Source organism: Pavona decussata, unplaced genomic scaffold, assembly GCF_977016875.1.
Source record: "Pavona decussata unplaced genomic scaffold, jaPavDecu1.1 SCAFFOLD_175, whole genome shotgun sequence".
NCBI classification, from domain to species: domain Eukaryota; kingdom Metazoa; phylum Cnidaria; class Anthozoa; order Scleractinia; family Agariciidae; genus Pavona; species Pavona decussata.
In genome coordinates this window covers 1,280,342-1,302,734 of record NW_028145586.1, presented here as the reverse complement: position 1 = coordinate 1,302,734, position 22,393 = coordinate 1,280,342, and the positions used below count along the sequence as shown (strand labels likewise).

Below are 22,393 nucleotides of genomic sequence, written 5' to 3'. Positions count from 1 at the left end.
ATGATTTGACAAACAAGCTTACTCAAAATGATGATTTCATTTTGGATAATTCGCCGATTGTCGATAAATGGGGTGACAAATATGATAAAAAATATCAGATATTCACTCATGTTTGATTAATAATGTGCATGATTTGGGGGCCAATAATGTCCATAATTTTATCCCAATAAACATTGTATAATTTCATTGTTTTTTTGGATTTTGACAACTCAATTTGGGAAGAATCAATTTTCATTAATTGCAATATTCTATGCAAAAGATATTTCAAACTGATTATTCTCTTTCTTTTACCATTGATTTGTGGCAGTATTTTGTTTATTTCAACGAATATTTTATGAATTTTGAAATTGGTTGAACAACTGATTTCAATTTTGTTTTTCAAAATAATTTTATCTAATGTATGCGACAAATGGTATTTTCTATTATACACTGTTTTCTTGTATATTTTGAACAAATTGGCATGAAAATTGATATATTCTGTTTTGTATTCTTCACCAACAACCTGTCCACAAGCAACACACGTTAATTGACATTCCATGTTTCTCAAATTTTGTGATTCACAACATTCAGGCATTGATGGTTGTGTCTCAACTTTGGATTCATCATGATATCCACAAAATTCACATTCATCTTTGCAATGCAGGAATTGGCACAGAGATGATTCCACCTGCTTGGAAACATCTTTTGGTTTTTTCAAAATGGATTTCATTTTTGTATAAATATAGTATATAATATAATTACACAAAAATGTTTTCGAAAATATCTCATCACAAAAGATGAGTCAAAGTCTCCAAATCAAATATTTATCAAAAAATCAATAAAATCACAATTTTGTCACAAGTTTTTGTCGCAATGTTTTGATCACAAGTTGATACTATCATTGGATAGCATAATGACCATAGGCCAATGAGTGTATTCCATCAGGATACAAATATCGTTTATCATCAAAACATGACAACGATGTCTTGTTGATGGTGTAACTACCAAGTTCATGATGGTTACTTCTGATTGTTTTCATTTGGTGAAATAATTGTTTCTCATTGAACAACACATCTTTGTAATCAAAATGTTGAATATCATTTTTGATGACATTCTTTTTGATTCCTTTGGCTGTTTTTCCACCATTGTTGTTATCTTTGATATATGAATACATTTTGGATCTCAATCCCACAAATTCAGTAATGGGTACACCAGCGGCTTCATCTTTGAATTTTCCAATAACTTTTTTATTTGTGGAGTCATAAAATTGATTATCAGTGTTGTAATCACTGTTGTCAAACATATCTTTGTGTTTCCAAAAATCGGCATACACATCTTCTGCTTCAATTTCGTATGTCAAACTGTCTGTATCCGTAAACAGTAACTTAGCTTTGTTACCATATTTGTTTTTAACGAAATTGTAATGGAAATCGTACATCAATGTTTTGCTCAAATCAAGGATACACATACCAACATAGGCTGGTCTGTTGAGTGTCAACGATTCCTTTATTTTATGGACTGCAACCAAGTTTTCATTAAAGATTTTGCTATTGATGAATGTTGGTTTGGAAGTCATTTTCAATAATTGTTTCTCATTGGTAACCAATTTGATGTCTTCCCGTTTTCTGATATTCTCCATTGTTTTACCGAAGACACTATTGTTCATCAGTTTGAAAAAATCTTTCTCAAAAGCATTCTTTGCATTAGTTCTTTGTCGTGTATTGAAATCAATATATGCCTTCAACCAAGGACTTTGATTAAAGGATAATACACGGTATATTTTAGTCAATTTCAAACCCAATTCACGATACAATTGCAGATTACGATAATGTAATACATATTTTGATTTGTTTGCCAATGTTGGAATCAGTTTTTTGACTTGTCCACTTGTTATTCCAAATTTTTCTGCAATTCTTTGGCAATAATCTGACAGCATATTTGGTGCCACTTTGATTTGTTCAGCGCCACATGGATAATCATTATGCAGGTCATGTAATTCATGAGGATATTCCAAATCAACTTCCAATAAATATCCAGTCTTATTATCTTTGGGAATCGTTTTCCAATTAATGTTTTTTATTTGTTGTTTATTCAACCATTTGAAATTCCCAGTTGGAAGATGTTGTGACATAGCCCAACCATATAGATTGTTTGCATCCAAATACATGATATGTTTACTGGGTTCATTTGGATTCCAATTTTGCATGTATTTGTTGTTAGCTTTGCCGTATCTATTGGCTATGTAACTGATTCCTCCACGCATGCCCTTTTCAACAAATTGATACATATCAATATCCGTGATTAATTCAAGTTTGACTTCAGTCATTTTCAACATTGCATCCCAACTCAATCCTGGAGATGTGAAATAATGACAAGGATCCAATCTATAGTATTCCAAACATGTTTTACGGAAATTTTCAAAAACATCAGCCAACAGCAGTACATCAGATTTGAGATATAAATCATGGTATTCGCCCATGGTTTTCAATTGAAATGTATTCCAAACATTTTGTGCATGACTGTATTCTTCATCAGTAATATGTGTATTATTCATTTGACTGTAAAATTCATCTTTGGTTGGTAATTGAGTATCATTGAATTTATCAAAATTACTCATAAAGTCATATGGATAAACTCCTTTTTGTTTCATTAATTGTAATTTACGACCTTTGAAAACTTCACTGGTATATTTGAAGGCATCTTCTGGTAGATTCTTTACAAGATTTGCCAATGATTGATTCATAAACTGAAGACTGTCGATAAATACTAAATTATAACCCAACATGAATGCCATGTATTGTTCCATGTTATTTGGGATTACATTAATTTTGTGTTGTCTGGTTTCACCTTTTTTATCCACATAAGTATTGGTCTCAATAATTTTACCAATTTCTTGCATTATAAAATGACTATCATATCCTTTCAAATTATGAAATATTACAGGGATTTTGTTAGTTATTGTAAAATCTCTGTTACATTGATTATGGGCTGAGCCACGGAATTTTCCAGTAATATGGCAATGGTCTCTGACACGTCTATCATTTTTTGTGAATTGTTTGCAACAAATATGACAAGATGTTGCTTTTTGGAATTTGTCTTCATCTTCTGGAGACATAACCAATGGTTTATTGAATTTGTATTTGATTGTATTGCGGCAATATTTGACTTCATCAAGCATTGCTTGCATGAATTTGTAAACAGCTTTTTCTCCACGATAATATTTTATTGGTTTGGAATATTTGTCATCATAGCAGCAAACAACTTTGTATCCATAACCACAATCAGTGTGTTTTTGATAAGCTTCAGTAAAAGATTGCTGGTTAGATTGATTACAACCATGAATTGGTTCAGTGATTGCTTCAAAATCAGCATAAATCACGAATGGCGCTTGCATTTGTTTATTAAAATTTTTGAATTCTATTTTGGAACCAACTTCGGGCATTTTGATTGATTGTACACCATTGATTTCAATACATACTTCCTGATGCTTGGTTAAAACTCGTTCTGATGAAAAACATTGCAAACAATGCATACAGAAATGTTTCTTATGTTGGGTTTTATTTTTACTAAACATGAATCGGTTAAAATCTTTGATAAGACAGTAATGTTTGTTTTCATCTTCTGAGATTAGCAATAGATTCATCACATTCTCAAACTTTTCTTTTGAAACATAAATTGGATAAGTTTGTTTGTTTTCATAACCAAAAACATTGATGTTGATACTGTTTTGGATTTCAATTTTGTTGTATTGTTTGATGGAAACAGGGAATTCAATTCCTTGGTAATCCAATTGTGGCATGAATGCTTTATCAGTTTTTTTGATTCTTTGTGGATTGTCATTTCGTGGATTTAAATGTCTAACGTGACACCAACGAAAGCATTCATTGTCTTTATTCTTGAGATTAATCAATCCACTTTTGTTATGTTGTAGTTCAGTTGGAAGTTTAATGTAAGAACTTCCAGTAAGAGGCTGATATTTGATAATATTAATGTAATGTCCATTGATTGATTTAATTATCCAAGCTGAACCTTCACTAATCCATTTGTGAATATCATTCACAATTTGTTCAACATTAACATCCAAAGATTCTTGAAAATCATTGGCATTAGTTATTGTTTTTGGTTTACTATTAAAATATCCAATTCTGGAGACAGTTTGGTTTCCTTTTTGTTGTTCAAAATAAATTGTCAAAGTTTCAATAAATTTAATTCCTTTCATTTGAGTTAATAATTGTTTCATAAAATGAGCTATCGCTAATCTGGTTGAACTCATTTGAATCAAAGGATCTGTTTCATTTTTAATTCCAACTTCATAAGATTTGTTATATCCCTTGAATGCTCTTGCAACTTCTGTGATTTGAGTTCTCTGTCTAGGAATCGGAGCCATTTTCTTCATTCTTGGTGCTGCTTTGGGTTTATCAGCAAATTGAATCGGAGGTGGAATAATGTTGTTTCTCGGCATAGGTTGAGGTTCATCTCTAAATTGCATTGGCGGCTTGATGATTGTATTCTCGTAATCTTTTACCATTTGTTTGACAGATTTTCGTGGATAGGGTATTGGTTTCACTTTTTTGGTTCTCGGCATTGGAACCGGTTTTTGTTTTTCCAATAATAATTCAATTAATTGATCTTTCGTCAATTTTGATAAATTAGATTTATCCATTTTATATATATATGTCATATTATTTTCAAAAGGTGCGTTTGACAGATTTGCTAATGAATGTTGACTGCCAACAACATTCATGCCAGTCATCTGTGGAAGGACTGACGGCTTCGTTGATTTGTTTCTGTTTTGTGGCAACATGGCCTCAAATTCCATTTATTTTTCATGAAATTGGAGGTCACTAACTACAAACATAAAATCTAACTAATTAATTACAAGATTTTTTATGCAAATATTTACTTCCATTTTTTAATTGTTTGTTGCAGTTTGGGCATGTAAATGTTTGTTTTTGCCATCTTTTAGCTCGTTCTTTTTGATTCATTCTTTTTTCTTCATCAGTGTGTTTTCTTGGTCTGATGTTTGATGATTTCAAATAATTGTCTGGTAATTCTTCTTGTTCAATGTATTCAAAAATGTATGCTTGATGATTCATTTTGGAAATTGCCGTTTTACACAAATTTAATCCCTCGGCAACCATTTTAACCAATCCAGGATTAATTCCAAGATGTTCTTTTATTGAATACATACTATTAAAATAACTCACTTCTTTAGTTTCACAATTTGTTGCCTTAACACATTTCCGGTTTTTGTGATTATTTGCTGCAAATGCATAATCTCTTTTCTTTGCTGATTTCAAACAATTATCTTGTTGTGTCATCATTTGTAAATTTTTTATTCGATTATCATCTTTGATATCATTAACATGGTCAATAACCATTCCATTTGGTATTATGCCATGAAAACATTCCCAGATAAATCTATGAGCTATCACCGATTTTGTTTTTTTGTTATCTGTTTTAATAGTAAAATGATGATAACCTGTATGATTATTGCGCCCAATTAATTGATACATGGTTTTACAATTGAATACCTTTCCAGATTTTCGGGTGCAATAATTAGTATAAATTGGATGGATATAATATATTTTTCCATTAATAATCATAGTATTATGAGATAATTTTTTTGTAGATGAATCCAAAAGTTGATTTTCAGATTTTTGATTTTTCATTTCTCTCATACAATAATGTATTATATAATTATCGCTTTATATCATTAAGGTTTTCAAATTCATGTCCAAATTGACCCCAAAAATACATCAACCATTGTTGAATTCAAAATATAGCCAAACAACCCTTGTATTCATTGATGATTAATCCCTGTACAATGGAAAATCTTTGTCATCCAAATCGTTACACATTCTATAAAACATCTTATTAATTAACCTGTTTTCTGTGCGTGTAAACTCACAATCATTGTCTTCCATTGGTGGAAATTCCATTAATCTATTGACAACTCTCAATTCATCTTCAGAGTAAGAGCTGATCAAAAATTCTTTTCTGGCTTTGTGCATGTGTTTCATATTTTCGGAGGCTGTAACCAATTGCAAATTTACAATTGAATTGTTCTGGCGATTGGAATCAATGTGATTTATTTGCAATCCAGGAGGAATATTTGTCTGGTTTACGGCCTCATAGACGAATCGATGAGCGGGGCATGTATTGTTACGTCCCGGAGAAATTATATAATAGCCATTCTCAGACAAATATCCTTTTCTAGGTTCTAATCTTTTTCGATTGATTATATAACCATCAACTGAGGCTCCGTAATTTTCAAATGTTGGATGAATGAAATATGTTTTATCATTGTGATCAAATTGGTTGTTCATATAAATAAGGTTACATAAAATTGAATAACCGGTTTAAACCAGTTTTGAAAAAGCAAGGAAAATTTAGCGTCTCCGTTGCAGGAGTTTTAGGTTTTAGGTCAAAAGCTAAATTTAGGTTTTTAGGTTTTAGGTCAAAAGCTAAATTTAGGTTTTTAGGTTTTTAGGTTTTTGAGAAACGAGGATAAAAATTTAGGTTTTTTGAATTCAAAGGCTGAAATAGTATTTTATGTAGTTATTGGGGTGAGATAATGTGTGGTTTATGGCGTCTCCGTTGCAGGAGTCATTGTTGAATCAGATATGAATTCAGTGAAATTTTCAAAAGTGTGCCAAAAGCGGTAAATATCTAACTACTACAGATAGACATTGATTTTTAAGAACCATTAAAATAAATTTATTAAAACTAATAAATTGAATTGTATTGTGTTACCTTTCCGGTGAAAGAAACAGGTCTGATTAGGTAAAAAGAACTAATACTCTGTCTATTCTTTCATTTTTGGGTTGAATTTGGCTCAAATGCCACATGAATTATGATCTGTGATTCAGCGAGCTCTGGGTCTTATTGAAAGCTCTGATAGATTAGGACAGCCAATTGGTGTGCGAGGAGAGAGCAAGCAGAATTGAATGCAATGAAATGGTGAGAAAGAAGATAAACATGAGAAATGGAATGAGAGAGTATGGAGAGGTGTAGGGTGGGAAGGGTAAGTGGGTCAGGGGAGGGGGGGAGGGGAGCTGGAGAGGATTATATGAAAGAATCACAGGAAAATTGTGCTATATTATTGGATGTTTTTCTGTTAGTTTTTAGTGGCTTCGTGTTTTTGTCGAAAATGAGATGCTTGGTTCTTAACAAGTTTAGCCATTACTGATCAACAATGTTTAGGAGACCAAACCACATCATTTTGGTATCGTTAGTGAATTCATTTGTAACTTGCCTATTTTCACTGATCGTGCAGGATGAAAATTAATTTTGGCTCAATCATTTAACCAGTTCTAATTAGATTGGATATAAAAAATAGAGAACGATTAAAATAATGCAAATTGAAGGATTTTATGTTCTTACTTCATAGCACAGTTTTCTAATGAATGTGGGATTTCTGGGTGAAACTTTTATGTTGGTTGAAAAGAGTGAGTGTTGTCAGTGAATTTCCAACCTGGGTATAGTAATAAGGTTCCTTGGTTTAATAAGGTCAAGCCGGTGGGAAAAATAAACAGACCTTCCCTTATCACTTCTCTTTTGTACTTGTGTATAAAACCTGGCAAGAACTCATTTTTATTTCAAACTACACACTCTTGACTAGTTCTGCTCTCAAAGAGAGTATTTTTTTCCAAGTGGGTTGCTTATTGCTTCCACAAGCTATTTTCCTGTGGTTTATTCTGCACACCCCAAGGATTTCCATTCCACTGACCATGTGCATAATTACACAAAACGCCTTTTGTAATGTATAATGCCAATATCAGGAGATCCGGTGTTGTCCAACCCGATGATTGAAATAGCGGCGTGGTCTGTGAGCTTGGGGAAGCCAGAAAAGTTTCCGTCGTATGGCTGGGACAACGAGTATGGCCAATGGAACGTCAAGTGAGTTGGGTGTTCACGACAACAACACGGTACTGCATGCATGAAAATGCACATGATCAAATCCGAATTTGAAACACAAGTTTCATTCCGTGGCAGTACGTCCATGAGATATGAAACATTAAATTGCTAGATAAACTGCATTAATTTTGAAAGAGGTGATTTACAAGTTGTTTTGCCTCAAGGCTGCATGTTTTTCTACACTATAATTCAGTTGAGTTTAATCCCTCTGTAAACCCAAACCAAACCTGTAACCATATTTATATCTCTAAGTTAAAGATAACTCTAGTCATGACAAGGCCTAAATCCTACTGATTTTCATTGGGGGGTGTTTGCCTTTTTCTTCTTGTTTAAGATGAAAACTTTATACTAAATTTCTGTAAACTAAAGTATTTTTATGGTGGCAAATGGATGTCAAAGACAAGTCACAATACATTTATGTGACACTTGGGTACAAGATAACGTGCATATATCCATATGAGAAGCTTGAACTAGCTGGTACAGTTGTTACATGTAATTGGAGTCGGCAGTTGCACCGGTGTGAATCGTACCAAAACAAGAAAATAATTTAATGTAAACTTACAGACTACCAAGAGATAACGGACATATTCTTGTCCAAGTTTGAAAGTCCCTGGCAAAACACCCCTTCAAAATAATGGTCTTTTAATTCTCTACCCTTACACCTTATTGATAATTAATTGTAGCAAAATGTCTCTGTAGCAAAACAATGAGAGTAATTACATCATTTCATGACCTACAATGTATCAGTAGAAGACTTTTTGATCATGATCCTCTTTGCAGTTCAGTGCACACCAGAAGAGAGAATAAGCTTTGAGTTTCAACTGAATTAAATAACTGCTAACAGCTATACTGCACTTAAATGCAAAAATCTGATGCCTTTTTGATTCATTTAAGGTGCCAACCAACCTTATTCTCCATCTCTTTTCTCCGACCTGTCTCTTAATGTTTATTTTGTTTCGCTTTGTTATATCTAATGCTTGCTTTTTGTCACTGTCTCATCAATAAATAATATTTAATGATCAGTTCATTAACTCTGAACTTAGCTGCCACTGAGCTGTGCTAAAACACAAAATGTCAATAAAAATTAACAAAAAAAAAAATAAAAATAAAAAAAAAATTAAATTATGCTATCAAGAATTAACAGTCTGGATAATTATATGCAAATTGTTTTTAACTCGTGAATTGTGCATGAACGATTGAACAAGTTATGGTAATGAACGAAAATGTAACTCGTTAGTTCCATCAGTTGCTCGATGGGCTGTAAAATTTCAGCAAATATATGGTGTACTGTACGTCATGGCTCGCTTAAGTTTTCTCCTCCAATTAAAATTAAATCATGTTTTTGGAGTTCAAAATTAAAAGAAATAGCCGCTATCGACCAACTTGACTGCCAAAGAAGAGGATCTTGGGGATTTTGAGAAATAATCTCGATTTGCTGAACTGCACCGGCTCTCTGACAATTAAACCGAAGTGTCCGGACTTCAAAAAGATTGGAGAATGTTACATTACGGGTAATGTTGTTTTCAGTACGGTAAATGCGATAAAATATTACCTCTCAGTCTGTCAAAAAAAAAAGGAAGAAAAGCAGAGAAGGAAAAAAAATGAGCACAGAATATGCCCCCTCCAGGAGTTCATCAATCCATGGATGTACAGAAATACAAACCCAAGGACTTGCCTTGACACCAACCCAGCAAAGCTGACCATTTTAAGGTTGAAATTAAATTTTTAAAAAAGGCGTAAAAGTGTCAGATGCAGAACTATTGAACCACTGATTAGGTCAGCCACAGCGGTGTTTCTTTGCTACATAAACAAACAGCTGCTTCTCATACTCTAGGTATGAAAATCAAAGAAGCAAATTTAATAACTTTAGACATAATCTGAAATATCATTTCACTCACCTGTTCAATTCAAAAGTTACTCACAGAGCACTTTGATGCTCTCATTTACTTAAAACAATATCAGTATGACTCTTATACATACAAGTAAGGTCAAGAGCCTTTGTGAAATTGAGATTGACATGCCCCAGCCAAATCAGGTGGGGGCCATTTTGGTGTTTTACAAGAATGTCAGAAAAAATTCTAATTGCAATACACACTGACACCAGTATAGTCTGGCATTCTTTTTCATCAAAAGAAACAATTATCCCCTTAAAAACTGGCCTGATGGCCATTATAATCATTATGATGCAATACAATCACTTTTTTCTTTTCTTTTATTTTTACATTCATTTGTCGAATTTGAATTACCGTGTAAACATTTTTATGATAAAATAATTATACTATTTTAAATTAATAATAATTTGTTTGTTAATTAAAAGGACACAAATGCATTCAAAATCCTAGTATTAAAAATGTTGTACTCAGGTTTTTTGGACTTTGCAGTGATACAGTCATACACTGTAGTTATGGTGTAATGAGAATTGTAAAATAATATATATTTGGATATATATATATATAATTATATAAAAAAAATGTAAAATACAAATAAATTCATTGCCGCAGATCAGTCAGACCTGTTCCTGGAAGAGACCCTCTGGTTCAACTCTTGTAAACGACCACCTCCTGTAATTGACCACTTAATCTTGACATTTTGGGTGGTCGCTTACAGGGGGTTCGATGGTAGCTTGTTACGTTATTGTTATTTAGAAGATTCACTCACTCATCCTAATAATTGTTCATGACTTGACTCATACACCTTAATTTTAGTTTACGCCCATAATATATAATTTGCACCTCTCTGATCCATCTGTTTTCAGACACATCATTTATCAGTCTCCACTGAAACTAACAACTCCTATCAAGGTCTACATAATTATTAAATCTTCCTGAATCTCAAACTTGGCACATGAGGATTTCATACCCTGCTGTACTTAGAACACATACTGACGCGGATACAACAAAAATGCAATACGTTCATCTTACTTATTTGTTAGGCATTCAAAATTTCCATTTTGATATTATGTGGGATTGAAAAAAAAAAAGAAAGATTAATTTTGTGCTGGGATTATGACAAAAAGAAATTCTAGGTAGCCCTTTAACTGAACAGTTCATGGAGAGTATATTGTTTCTGCTTACATGTATGTCATTTTTTTATAGACAATTTTATATTAATGCCCTGTAGAATATACTCTTCTTTAATTTGTTTTTATTAAAACATATAAAAATTCTCAGAATCAAGAACTTTTTATCCATTTTTATTTCTCATATTTAAATCGTGCCTCTCTGTAGGTAACTAGGATGAAATCTTTGTGTGACACCTGCCATTCTCTCCTTAGGGTTCCCTCTTTCAAAGCGTCCAAGTATTTGATTACTAACCGTGAATACTTGGAGTTTGTCAACGATGGTGGTTATGAAAATTCAAAGTACTGGACTCAAGAAGGTGAGATAAGCCTTTTTTTTGTTTTGATGTGTGAAACCAAGCAGATAAACGTGGCAAAGATTGATGTGATGTTAGGGAAATACTTCATATGCACACTAATCTGTACATGGGTGTCCTGTACCTGGTGGTTGTCCTGTGTCTATTCTAAAGACACACAACTGGACTTTCTGAAGCATGTTTTTGCAAATTATTTCTGGGCAGTTTTCTGTCATAGGGGCCATGTCTGTGACATTTTGTGACTACAGGTTACATCACATAAGGATACGTTTGGCAAAGTCAGCAGATCCTCATTCGGTGCCAGGGATTTATACATATTGAGCAACTGCTTTTCTTTGGTATTCATTTTACTGTGTTGTAACAACAAAACAAAGAATAATAGTGAAAAATGACTCTACATCGCAATCGTGCAGGCTGTGAAATACGTAGGCTTGGATAAGTTCTGCTCGTAAATTGACATAATTATCATGCCTAAAAAGAGCAAGGCTGATTTCATGGAGTATCGCGCTCGGATTTTTGAATCCCAACGTCTTGGGCTCGGATTTTAATTGAGGTTCTGAGCGTCTCGACGAGTCTCAAATTTTACCATTCTATAGCCCTCATTTTGTATCATAAAATTGTTTTAGGCTGGCAGTGGAAGCAGTTTCGCAAGCTGCATCATCCAAGCTTTTGGGTTTGTTCAAACAACTGTAAATCTGGCTGTGGATCAGACTTGGCAACCTACTCGCACTGCAACCTGAAGTTGACAGATGTCAATCATAATGGGATGTTGAAAAATGGGATTTTGAATGGTGACCAAAATGGCACGACCAATGCCATCTTGAATGGTGATCACCACAATGGTTTGTCTAATGGTGTTACTAATGGAGATGCTGCACCCAATGGTATCCATAGTGACCACTCTGGGCAGGCAAATTGTCCTTACAAGTAAGTTACTTTGTAAAAATGATAAGCTATAAGCCGGTTATCTTGTGTTTTTAGGCTAAGGTCATTGATCTGACTTTTCTAGCATGAAGCAATTAGGAGTGTTATGACTCCCCCCCCCCCCTCCCCTCCCTGGGATGCTACACCATTAGAAGTTTATCACCTCCATTTCTTTACCTGTACCCATTTATTCACTTGGTTCAAGAGAGACAGTGGACTTGAGTCTCTGCTCTAAGGAAACAGCTGCCATTACATGGAAATGCAGAGACCAACCTATATAGCTGTGCAAGTCCTCTGATGCAGACTGCATTCTCTTTTAACCCTTTAACCCTTAATATCAAAGAACAAATTATTCTATATTGTCCCCATGTTATTCTTATAAATAAAGAACTGTGGTGAAGTTATTAAAATATCAAGAAAATTCACCTTGGGTGATCATATCCTTAATTCTCATGACCTCAGGGTTTGAATAAGCATTGATATTATAAGGAGAAATTTGATGCTGATCACTGTTTAGTGTTAGGGCTACAAGGGTCAATTAAATCATTAACTATGACCTGGTTATGCTTACTAGAAAAAAAAGGCCCACAAAACACAACTACTAGCTGAATCCTAAATAATTTGTTAGCCCAAGACAGCATTTTAGTAGTCTTGGATTAGTGGATTAACCTTAGTCTTGAGCACTGCTCCATACGACCCCTGCCGACCGGTTGGCTCAGGGTCTTGAAATAACTGAGGAGAAAGTGCTGCCTTTGTAATGACATCTGCAAATGGTTAGACTTTCTAGTCTTCTCGGATAAGGACGATAAACCGTAGGCCCCGTCTAACAACACTTCAATGTTCATAACCCTGTGGGACGTTAAAGTACCCAGACACTAATCGCAAAGAGTAGGGCATGGAGTTCCTGGTGCGCTGGTCTGGTCTTTGTGCTATTTCATCATTCATGGGTTGGGTGGGTTGGATGAGGTTGCTAATGGACATATGCTGATGTCCGATCTCACCCTTGCACTGTAGTAATGTAAACCGCATTTGACTATGCATATAGAAAATGCAGTATATAAACACCATTACGACCAAGTCTGAGATCCAATTCCTCATTATTGAAGAAGTACAATAATAATTATTGATATGCACCTTTAACAGGTTTCGTGCCATGTTTGATGTGATTGATTTGCCCATGGACTGGCCAGCTGAGGTGAACTATCACGAGGCTAAAGCATTCTGTGCATGGAAGGGTCCAGGTTATCGTCTGCCAACAGAAGCCGAACATCACGTCATGCGGGGTCCACAGGTATGGGAATTAATGCATGTACAGGGACAGCTGTGACAAACTCCAGGATGTAGAATGATCTTAGACTATGAGCAGTCTCTCTTTTGCTCAAAAATCCACAGGGAAAAATGAAAAAAAACTGAGCAAGCACGATATTCGGGGTGCAAGCTGCAAAGCAGTGAAACAGCATCCGTGCTACTCATTGCTTTGCCGATTGTCCTTGAGGCTTTCGCCCCTTGAGTATTTTACTTGGTCCTTTTTTTTTGCAATTGTTACAGTTGTACAGGTCTGTGTTATAATAAAACTAATTGGTCTCTTCAACAGGAACCTCCTTCCATTGGTACGGCGTGTGACATCATTTTCCAGGATAAGATTCAGGCCAACATCAACATGGCTTATGGCTCATCCACTGTAAGTTCATTTTATATATTCAGTAGTTTTTATCACCGTAGAGTGTTTTTCAAAGTGATTCCGCATTTCTTTGGCTTTTTTTAGTTTGCTATGTGATTGATTCAAGAACTTGCACCATTTTCTCATCTAAGTGCGATTTCAACCAAAATCAATCATTACTTGCTTGAACGCAGTTTCTCACACTTGATACTTGTCTCCCCATCACTCTTTGGTGAAACTTAGGGCATCTGCAGTCCCCCTCTAGCTACTTGTTCCCATCCAGTGCTCTGAGTTCCATGTCGCTCCAATGTTAGCCTGCGAACAAGCTTCCTGGGTGCCCTCAGAAAGGGGTATGAGCTTGCCCCGGAAGCCTTATTGCAGGTTACTCCAATGTAAACCTAGCTGCCACAGTTCTTACTCAGCTGTTCCTGACCAGTTGTTCTAAGAGAACAGTTTAATCTCAGAGATATAATAAATATCTTTCCTCGGTCCATACTGTAAGTTACAGATCCTCGTTTTTTCCTGTTGATTTATGGCTTTCGCGCTTGAGCCATAAATCAACGGGAAAAAACTTGGTCCATAACTTACAGTACGAACCTCGAACTCGGTTACCATTAGAGGCATTTTGAAATACCCATTGATTTTATCGTCATTCAGAATGCACACTGCATTAAGTTGCCATTTCCTAAACTTGCACCCACTTGCGTCTCTGTTTAGCCAGAGGTTAACGACTCGATAGAGTATAAATTGTGTATTTTCTTATCTTCAGTTCATTTCCTGACACTTGTTCAAATGTATATTCATCTTTTCAGCCTGTGAACATGTACGCACCCTCCGAGGCTGGCTTTTGTGACGTATTTGGAAACGTGTGGGAGTGGGGTGAGGACCATTTTAACGGGTTTGGGGAATTCAAAGCTCATCTGCTGTACGATGACTTTTCATCCCCTTGCTTTGATGGAAGGCACAACATGATTTTGGTATGTGATGAGTGATATGCAGGTTAATTGAAATTACGGTAGAGTACTGATAACTGAACCCAATGATGCAGACGACGGCCCAAGATGTTTGAACTACTCGTACAAAGTTGGTCTTGCATCTTTGTTATTTCTGACCAGACATGGCATTTCAAACGTAGTTGAAGAAAATATTAAGGTTTTTCTCCAAGGTTTATTCCAAATGAAATGAAGGATCTCAACTCAGTCATGATTTTTAAAACTCTTTTTTTTAGATTCTATAGATCACAAGCTCTTTAATGACTTAGAAAGTTAGTGGTTGTATTTAGGCTTTTAAGGTTTTTTTTAGGCTCTTTTTTTTTTTTGCAGGGCCCTTATTGATATCAGCATTTTATGCTGAAGAGGTCACCCATAATTAACAGTAGTTTCTGAGCACTAGTAGGGTTAATGTTAACAAAACTAAACCATTATTTTAACTACTCCATTGAAGTAAATACGTTTTTGGCTATCCACGGTGACCCTAAAAATCGGTGACACTGCCCCTTTCATATGTAGCAATTTTTGCTTCGTAGGAAATAAATCCACTAAAATAATGTTTGCATCTTGTTTGTTGTTATCTAGGGAGGCAGTTGGGTGTCTTCTGGAGATGGAGCGTCCCGTTTTGCCCGCTATGCTTTTCGTCGCCATTTCTTCCAGCATCTTGGTTTTAGACTGGTCCAGTCAGTGGCTGATAGTCCGCCTGTGCGTTTGGTTGGGACTCCTGTGTTTGTACTGGGTGTTGGTGTGGAAGGTAAGCGCTTCCTGTTATCAGGCTTTGCCCAGGGCTTAGAAAGTTTTTAGAGAGATTTAGCATCGCGTTTACGGCAAACGCCAGGCTGAATTTTTCTCTTTGATGAAAAACAATGAAGTTTTTTGGTTTGAGCTTATCTCCACCCAGTCGGCGACAGCTATCGAGCAAACACGAAAAAGAGATAAGTGAGTACGAGAAACACAAGTTTATGCATTTTAGAACAAACAGCGGCTTGACGTTTCCCGTTTGGCGTTAGCCGTAAACGCGAAGCTAAATCTCTCTGTTATGAATTTCATTATTTCACGTCGTTGTTTTGCAGAGGACGGCAAAAAATGTACCAAACTTTAAAAGCACGTGTAGAGCGTTTGTTTATGATCATTAAACCCTGTTTTATTGTGGCGTTGTCGTTGCCGTCGCCGTTGTTTAAGTTCCCTTATGAACGCAAACCGCGCGTGGAATTCATATACGCGCGAAAAGATTGGGAACACGAAGAACGATTATACATGACTGAAATTGTTTGCCCAACTTTTTCAAATACCGTCGGAGAGTTCGGGAAGCTGTTTTCATCTGTTTAAATCGCGTTTATCTTAGGAAAGTTAGCTGATTGTTTTATTTACAAACGTTTTTTTGTAATTACAGAAGCTGTTTGTTGCGATATTTTTGAAAGCTTTTGCAATTGCGAAAAAGCAAAAATCCCGCGGCGAGTTGTATGCAAATTAGTCTCGACTGGACCCTTCTGCGCATGTGACCCAGCTGACATAGTCCCTTTAAAAGTACATGGCTATGGAGAAGTATACACGACAGCTGACAGGTTGATTCCAGGAACAAACGTATGGCGTAAAGTTTGGAAGCACCAGCGAAGAAACAAACGGCAGGCGAATAAGTAACACGAAAAGTTTTCTTGAAAGAAAAAATAGTCCATCAAGATTGCCAATGAAGTCTTTCTTGTGAGATTTGCATTGTCCATCAAGTCTTTCTCGCATTGGTTTACTGGAAACTGAAAATTGGCAAGAGAAATAATCTTTTTGAAGGGGCACTGTTACGGCGATTTTGCTGTATTTTGGTCAAACTGGTCAAATATTTGACAAGAACCTTGTTTTGTAACATGAAATAATTATTGCTCTTACAACATCGGGGAAAAAACATTAAGGTTTTTCTTGTACGAAGAACAAACCATAATCAATTTTTAGCGGCTTCTCAAGAATACACAGGAAGAGCTTGAAAAAGTTGGTCAATTTTTTCAAGTTGCAATCCACTTCCTATCCTCCTAGCCATCCGCAGCCAACCATAATTAATAGTAGTTTCTGTGCACCAGTAGGGTTATTGTTAACTTTACTCAACCATTATTTTAACGATTCCATTGAAACAAATACGTTTTTTGGCTATTATAGTGACACAAAAAATAGGTAACACTGCCCTTTAAAAAAGTGAATTGGTGAAAGATGTGTTTTCGTGTCTGACGCATTGTTTTTGTGTTTGACTGCAGAGAACCCTGTTATTCTGCCTGGCATTGATAAAAGCAAGGCGTACATGAGCACTACAAACACACAGTATCATGACGATGAAGAGGAGTTCATGTACACTGAGGTGCTGTCCAATTACGGCGATCTTCTGGTGAGTTGGGATGTTGTATTGTTATACCTCCCAAGTCAAATACGTTTTTCCGATTGGAGAAGAACGTTAACTCCCAGGGGCGAATAAAACTCACTAACTCCCTAGGGCAACAACAACTTGAACTTTCGACTCGCACGTGATCAGTTCGTGCGCCTTGAAACCGTGGCAAATTTGTGTGCCAACCCGCGTCAAGAAAATAATTTTTTTGCAGTCACCCTTTGGAAATAATGGTTTAGTTTTGTTGTTGTTTGTTGTATACAGGGAGTTGAAAACGACGCTGACGAAGGTAAACAGCTGCTTGCCCAGTTTTGCAAAGAAGCCATACAGAAGTATGACTGCCCGGTGAAGAAAGCTTTGGATATTATGTGCTCTGTGGGTCGATTTTCCTATGAATTGAGCAAGCATTTGGACGAGGTAAGGTGTACAGACATCTACGTCTAACTCTCTATTACCAGGGGGAGGGGAGAGGAGCAGGGATGGCGCAGTGGTGAGAGCACTCACCTTCCACCAATGTGGCCCGCGGTCGATTCCAGGACTCGGCGTCATATGTGGGTTGAGTTTGTTTTTGTTCTCGTCCTTGCTCCGAGAGGTTTTTCTTTGAGTACTCCGATTTTTTCCTCTCCTAAAAACCCAACACATTCAAATTCCAATTCGGTCTGGAAAGTGCCCCAATTAGTGCTCTGCGCTAAATAAATTGACATTGAATAAAGTGAAAGGGTTCTTTCAATCATCCATCGCACAACAAACTCAAATGCTTGTAATTTTTTTTTAATTTCTTGATATACGTTTTCTTGTCGTAAAAGTCCCGTTCTGAAGTTCAAATGAAGACTTGAGAGGAGTTTTTACATTTCCATTTAATCAGAAATTGGAGTCCATCACAAAAAAGATCACATTAAAATTCGTCAGTTTACCAAGTTTGAGGTTCTGTTGTTAGGTTGCAACCGTGTAGAAGGCTTTCAAAAATCGTGAAAAATTAGACTTTGTATGGATTTGGGGGACGCCATCTCCTAAGTCTCAGACTTAGAGACGTATGGAATTTGGGCGGCCTTTGACAAGTCACAGCATTGGTTACTTCGCAATGAAACATAACCAAAATTGGTCAACGCTGGAGCAGCAACAAGAAAACAGTACTGTTCTTTGTGTTTCTAGGTGATTGCTATTGACCATAGTGGTCGTTTGTTGGACGCAGCCATTAAAATTCAGCAGGGAAAAACACTGGAGTTCAAGGGGGCCAAGGATTTGCCTTTGGTCAATGTTCAACTGGAGGAGATTGAGGCTAACATTGAACGAGTACACTTTCAGCAGGTTAGTAGTGTTTGGAGACGGACGGACGAACGAACGGTCGGATGAACAGACGGACGAACGAGCGGTCGGACCTACATGTACGGACGCGCGAACGGTCGGATGAATGAACGAACGAACGAGCGGTCGGATGAATTGACGGACGAACGAGCAGTAGGACGAACGGTTGGATTTACGGACGGACGAACGGACGGAGGAACGGGTGGTCGGACAAACGGACGGACGAACGAGCGGTCGGACAAATGATAGGACGTACGAACGGTCGGATGAACAAACGAACGAAAGCAGCGGTCGGAGAAACGGACGGACAAACGAACGAAAAACAAGTTAAGACTGGCAAATGAGCGAACGAATGGGCGGATGAAAGAACAAGCAAATGACTGGAATGAAAAAGTGCGAGGAGAGCAAGCGATCGAACGAACGAAAAAACGACTGGCAAATGAAGGAGCGAACGGAGGGATGACAGAACGAAAGAACAAAAGAACAGCGAAAGAATAGCCGGTCTTATTTTAGTATAATTAACAGCGCCATAAGAAAATAGTGCTCAGCAGCTTTCATTTGAATGGTCACACTTTAGGATTTTATTCACAAACTCAAAAAGAACCACCTATTTCGGCATAAAAGGTACCACAAAAAAATTACTTTCAGTAACTTTGAATTGAATTTATAGTGCTGATCCAAACCTTGGAGCCTACAGTACAGCTTAATCGACAGCACCACAGGAAAGTTTCGTTTAGGTTTTCGCCCTTTCTAAGAGGACTGACTTCGATTTATCTGGTTGTTGTTAAGGTTAACTCAGTAATGTACTTCGTTGACAGTTCACCTGGTTGCCAAATGAGATTGGTGTTTATGATCTGATTGTTATGCCGTGTCTTCACCGTCTGGCCAACCCGAAAGGTAATGCACTTGTAACGAACGTCTCTTCATCGATTGTACTTAACAAATAGATTCCATTTTGCTGTGGGTCTAGTATTCTAATAGCGCGAGCCGGCTTGTAGCGTGACCGATTTTCTCACCACGTTTTGACGTCCTCTGTGCGTTATCAGAGTACAGACCCACGGCAAAATGAAAGCTATTTGTTTTATACAATAACCAAGGCATTTGACCATTTCGTTACCGAGCATCACGTTGACTGAGCCGAGTCAAAAACTTTCAATTAAACTTTTAGATTATCACACACACGCAATTGTGATCCTCTAAGTTTTAGTTTAATCCGAAAGCATTTCACTAATAATATTTTCAAAACTAACCTGTTTTCCAGAAGGAATGTTTCACCCTTAAATATTACAGCATGTCAGTCGCGGCTTCACTGCGATTTCTCCAGAACGCATCTTGGCTCTTGTTTAAGTCCCATTCTGCGTTCCACCAGTCATTGAACTTCAGTGATTCGTCTTTATTTTCTGTATATTTAGCCTGGTTGGTGCGCCTGTGGGAGATAATCAACCCGGAAGGCCTGCTGATAGTCAAGACCAATGATTGCTGGGATCTTGAATCTCTGAAAGCTGTGCTGGGAAACAAGTAAGAATGGTTTATATGTTAACAGTCTAGATTTCCTGCACGCTTCATGGCGTGCTTCCTTCGTCACCCGCTCAAGTTTGCTCACAGTTTTTGAAATGTCTATGTGCTGTCGTGTTCCCTAATAGAGATTTTTTGGAGATGCGACTTGCCATCGTCGTGTGTAAAACGAAGCTCTTGAAAGAAGCTGCGAAAATGGAGACTACTTGTGTTCTTGCCGGTCATATTTGATCGGGAATATGCTGGAAATGTTGTCTGTCGTGTGGGCAAAAAAAACGTCCAATTTTATTCGGCTTAAAACATAAACAATCTTAGAGCACCTCAGGAAAGTACTGCTCAGTAGCTATCATTTTTGATAGGCAAACTTTTAGAATTTCATCCACAGACTCAAGTTAGAATAACCTTGTACAGCATAATAAACAGCACCACAAGAAAGTTCTACACAGTAGCTTTCATTTGAATGGTCACACGTTAGGATTTCATCCACAGGACTCAAAAGTTAGATTCACCTTGTACAACATAATAAACAGCACCACAGGAAAGTACTGCTCAGTAGCTTTCATTTGAATGGTCACACGTTAGGATTTCATCCACAGACTCAAACGTTAGATTCACCTTGTACAACATAATAAACAGCACCACAGGAAAGTCCTGCACACTAGCTCAGCAGAGAATCCACTGGTAACACCAAACTGATTGAACTCTATTAAGTGCACGGAGTTTAAATCAAAGAAAGCAGTGTGTTTAAAAGTATTCTTTTTAACATATAATTCAAAGTGTCGTCACATATTTTCAATTCCTTCCCATTTTCAGGTTTAAACTATTGGAAGCACGTCTGGTCCTTGACAAGAGAGAGGGTCTGCGCAAATCTGACATGTGTCACTCAAGCGTCACCATCTGGCGTACACAGCATTAAGAGGGCTTCCAGTGTGAACCGTCTTGGAGAACAAGTGCTAGGTCGCATTCAATGAGGGCTGAATCATGATTTCTTGAAACAGCACTAAAATAAACAACAAACAGTACATTTCTATTGATTAAATTACGCCACACGACTTTTTTGTTTTTGTTTTTGTTTTTGAGTCAATTGCACATTTTGGTAATAATAAACAATTTCGATGAAAACTTTAACACTTGATCTGATTATCAGCACGATTTTTGTGGCCTATGCACTTCTCCCAGGATGGTTCACTTTACCCTTCACGCACGGCGTGAATATTTATCTTGTAGTTAGAATAGTATAAGGAAAAAACGTTATACCACCAGTAATATGAGTATTCAATGCTACTGTGATGATACGTTAAAAATAAAGTAATGCTCTCGATTCAAGCTTACATGCATAGTATTGCATTCAACTGTAGAATGAAGAGTGAAGTCTCAAATATGATAATTAAAACCTTAATTAAAATAATTTAGCTGGATTTTTATTACAAATCCTTCGCATGTATCCATGTAATGGCAAAAACGCTTTGACGAAGTCAGTTTGCGTTGTAATAATGATTAGTGATATCAGTTTTAAATGCTGTAATAATTATAGTGCAGGTTAACCTTCAAGTCATGCCTCAACTTAAGTTTACATGGCAGTTTACATGCATAGTATTGCATTGAACTGTTAAAACAAGAGTGATCCCTCAAGAACGATCAATTTTGTTATCAGTAGTAAATGCTTTTCTGATATTATGTTACAATAATTATAAGAGTAATGCTTTCAAGTATTGCATTCGTCTGTGACACGGTTTAGAACCCTCAACAATGCATTTTGCGGGATTTTTATAAATCCTTTGTATGTAATGGGTAAAATGCTGACTAAATACAGTGGTCAATTAAACGTGGGAACTAAATGTGTTACTTTGTCTTGTACGATTTCAAGAGTAATTGTAGAGGATTTACGGAAATTTTCAAGTAACTGTTTTGAATGCAACTTTTCTTCAGGAGTTGAAAAGAATCCAAATTGACTCGTTTCAGCCTCAGTTAATTACTGGGTAGACTGCTGTGTTATTCGTAAAATTGCGAGTGTTTGGTCGCTTGAAAATACGCCTTCCCTCGAATATGGGTTAAATTTAAAGCGCTCCCTGAGACTCATACGGGTTTGTAAATGGTAGGCTTGGTTGTCATCGTCATCATCACTCGAGGAGCAACTGCTCATCTCGGACGCAAAAATGTAAAACGTACGGCCACTCTTACATGGGGTTATACATTCTCAACAGCAGTCTAATATATCAACGAATGTGTGACATGGTCCCCTGCGCTTTGGCGGTGCTATGCGCCGGCAGCGGCAGATATAACAGTAATGTAAAGGAATACGATGTCAAATACGGGTGTCTTGTTCAAATATTAAAAAATTCCCCCCCCCCCCCCCCCCGT

At 36.6% G+C, this 22,393-nt stretch overlaps 1 protein-coding gene across 5 annotated transcripts in view; it reads left to right on the top strand.

Annotated features, from left to right (window-relative positions):
• LOC146463554 (uncharacterized) overlaps positions 1 to 21,870 on the top strand; it is a 66,587-nt gene extending 44,717 nt beyond the window's left edge. For all 5 annotated transcript variants that reach the window (XM_085084295.1, XM_085084298.1, XM_085084296.1 and 2 more), the window contains 13 exons: positions 7,764 to 7,881; positions 11,174 to 11,277; positions 11,901 to 12,201; positions 13,342 to 13,489; positions 13,793 to 13,879; positions 14,671 to 14,835; positions 15,433 to 15,601; positions 17,088 to 17,215; positions 17,477 to 17,629; positions 18,365 to 18,520; positions 19,336 to 19,414; positions 19,930 to 20,035; positions 20,846 to 21,870. In XM_085084295.1, the coding sequence (XP_084940421.1) occupies positions 7,764 to 7,881; positions 11,174 to 11,277; positions 11,901 to 12,201; positions 13,342 to 13,489; positions 13,793 to 13,879; positions 14,671 to 14,835; positions 15,433 to 15,601; positions 17,088 to 17,215; positions 17,477 to 17,629; positions 18,365 to 18,520; positions 19,336 to 19,414; positions 19,930 to 20,035; positions 20,846 to 20,948 (1,817 nt within the window). In that variant the 3' untranslated portion in view covers positions 20,949 to 21,870. The remainder of the gene's footprint in view (positions 1 to 7,763; positions 7,882 to 11,173; positions 11,278 to 11,900; positions 12,202 to 13,341; positions 13,490 to 13,792; positions 13,880 to 14,670; positions 14,836 to 15,432; positions 15,602 to 17,087; positions 17,216 to 17,476; positions 17,630 to 18,364; positions 18,521 to 19,335; positions 19,415 to 19,929; positions 20,036 to 20,845) is intronic.
• The last annotated feature ends 523 nt before the right edge of the window (positions 21,871 to 22,393 follow it).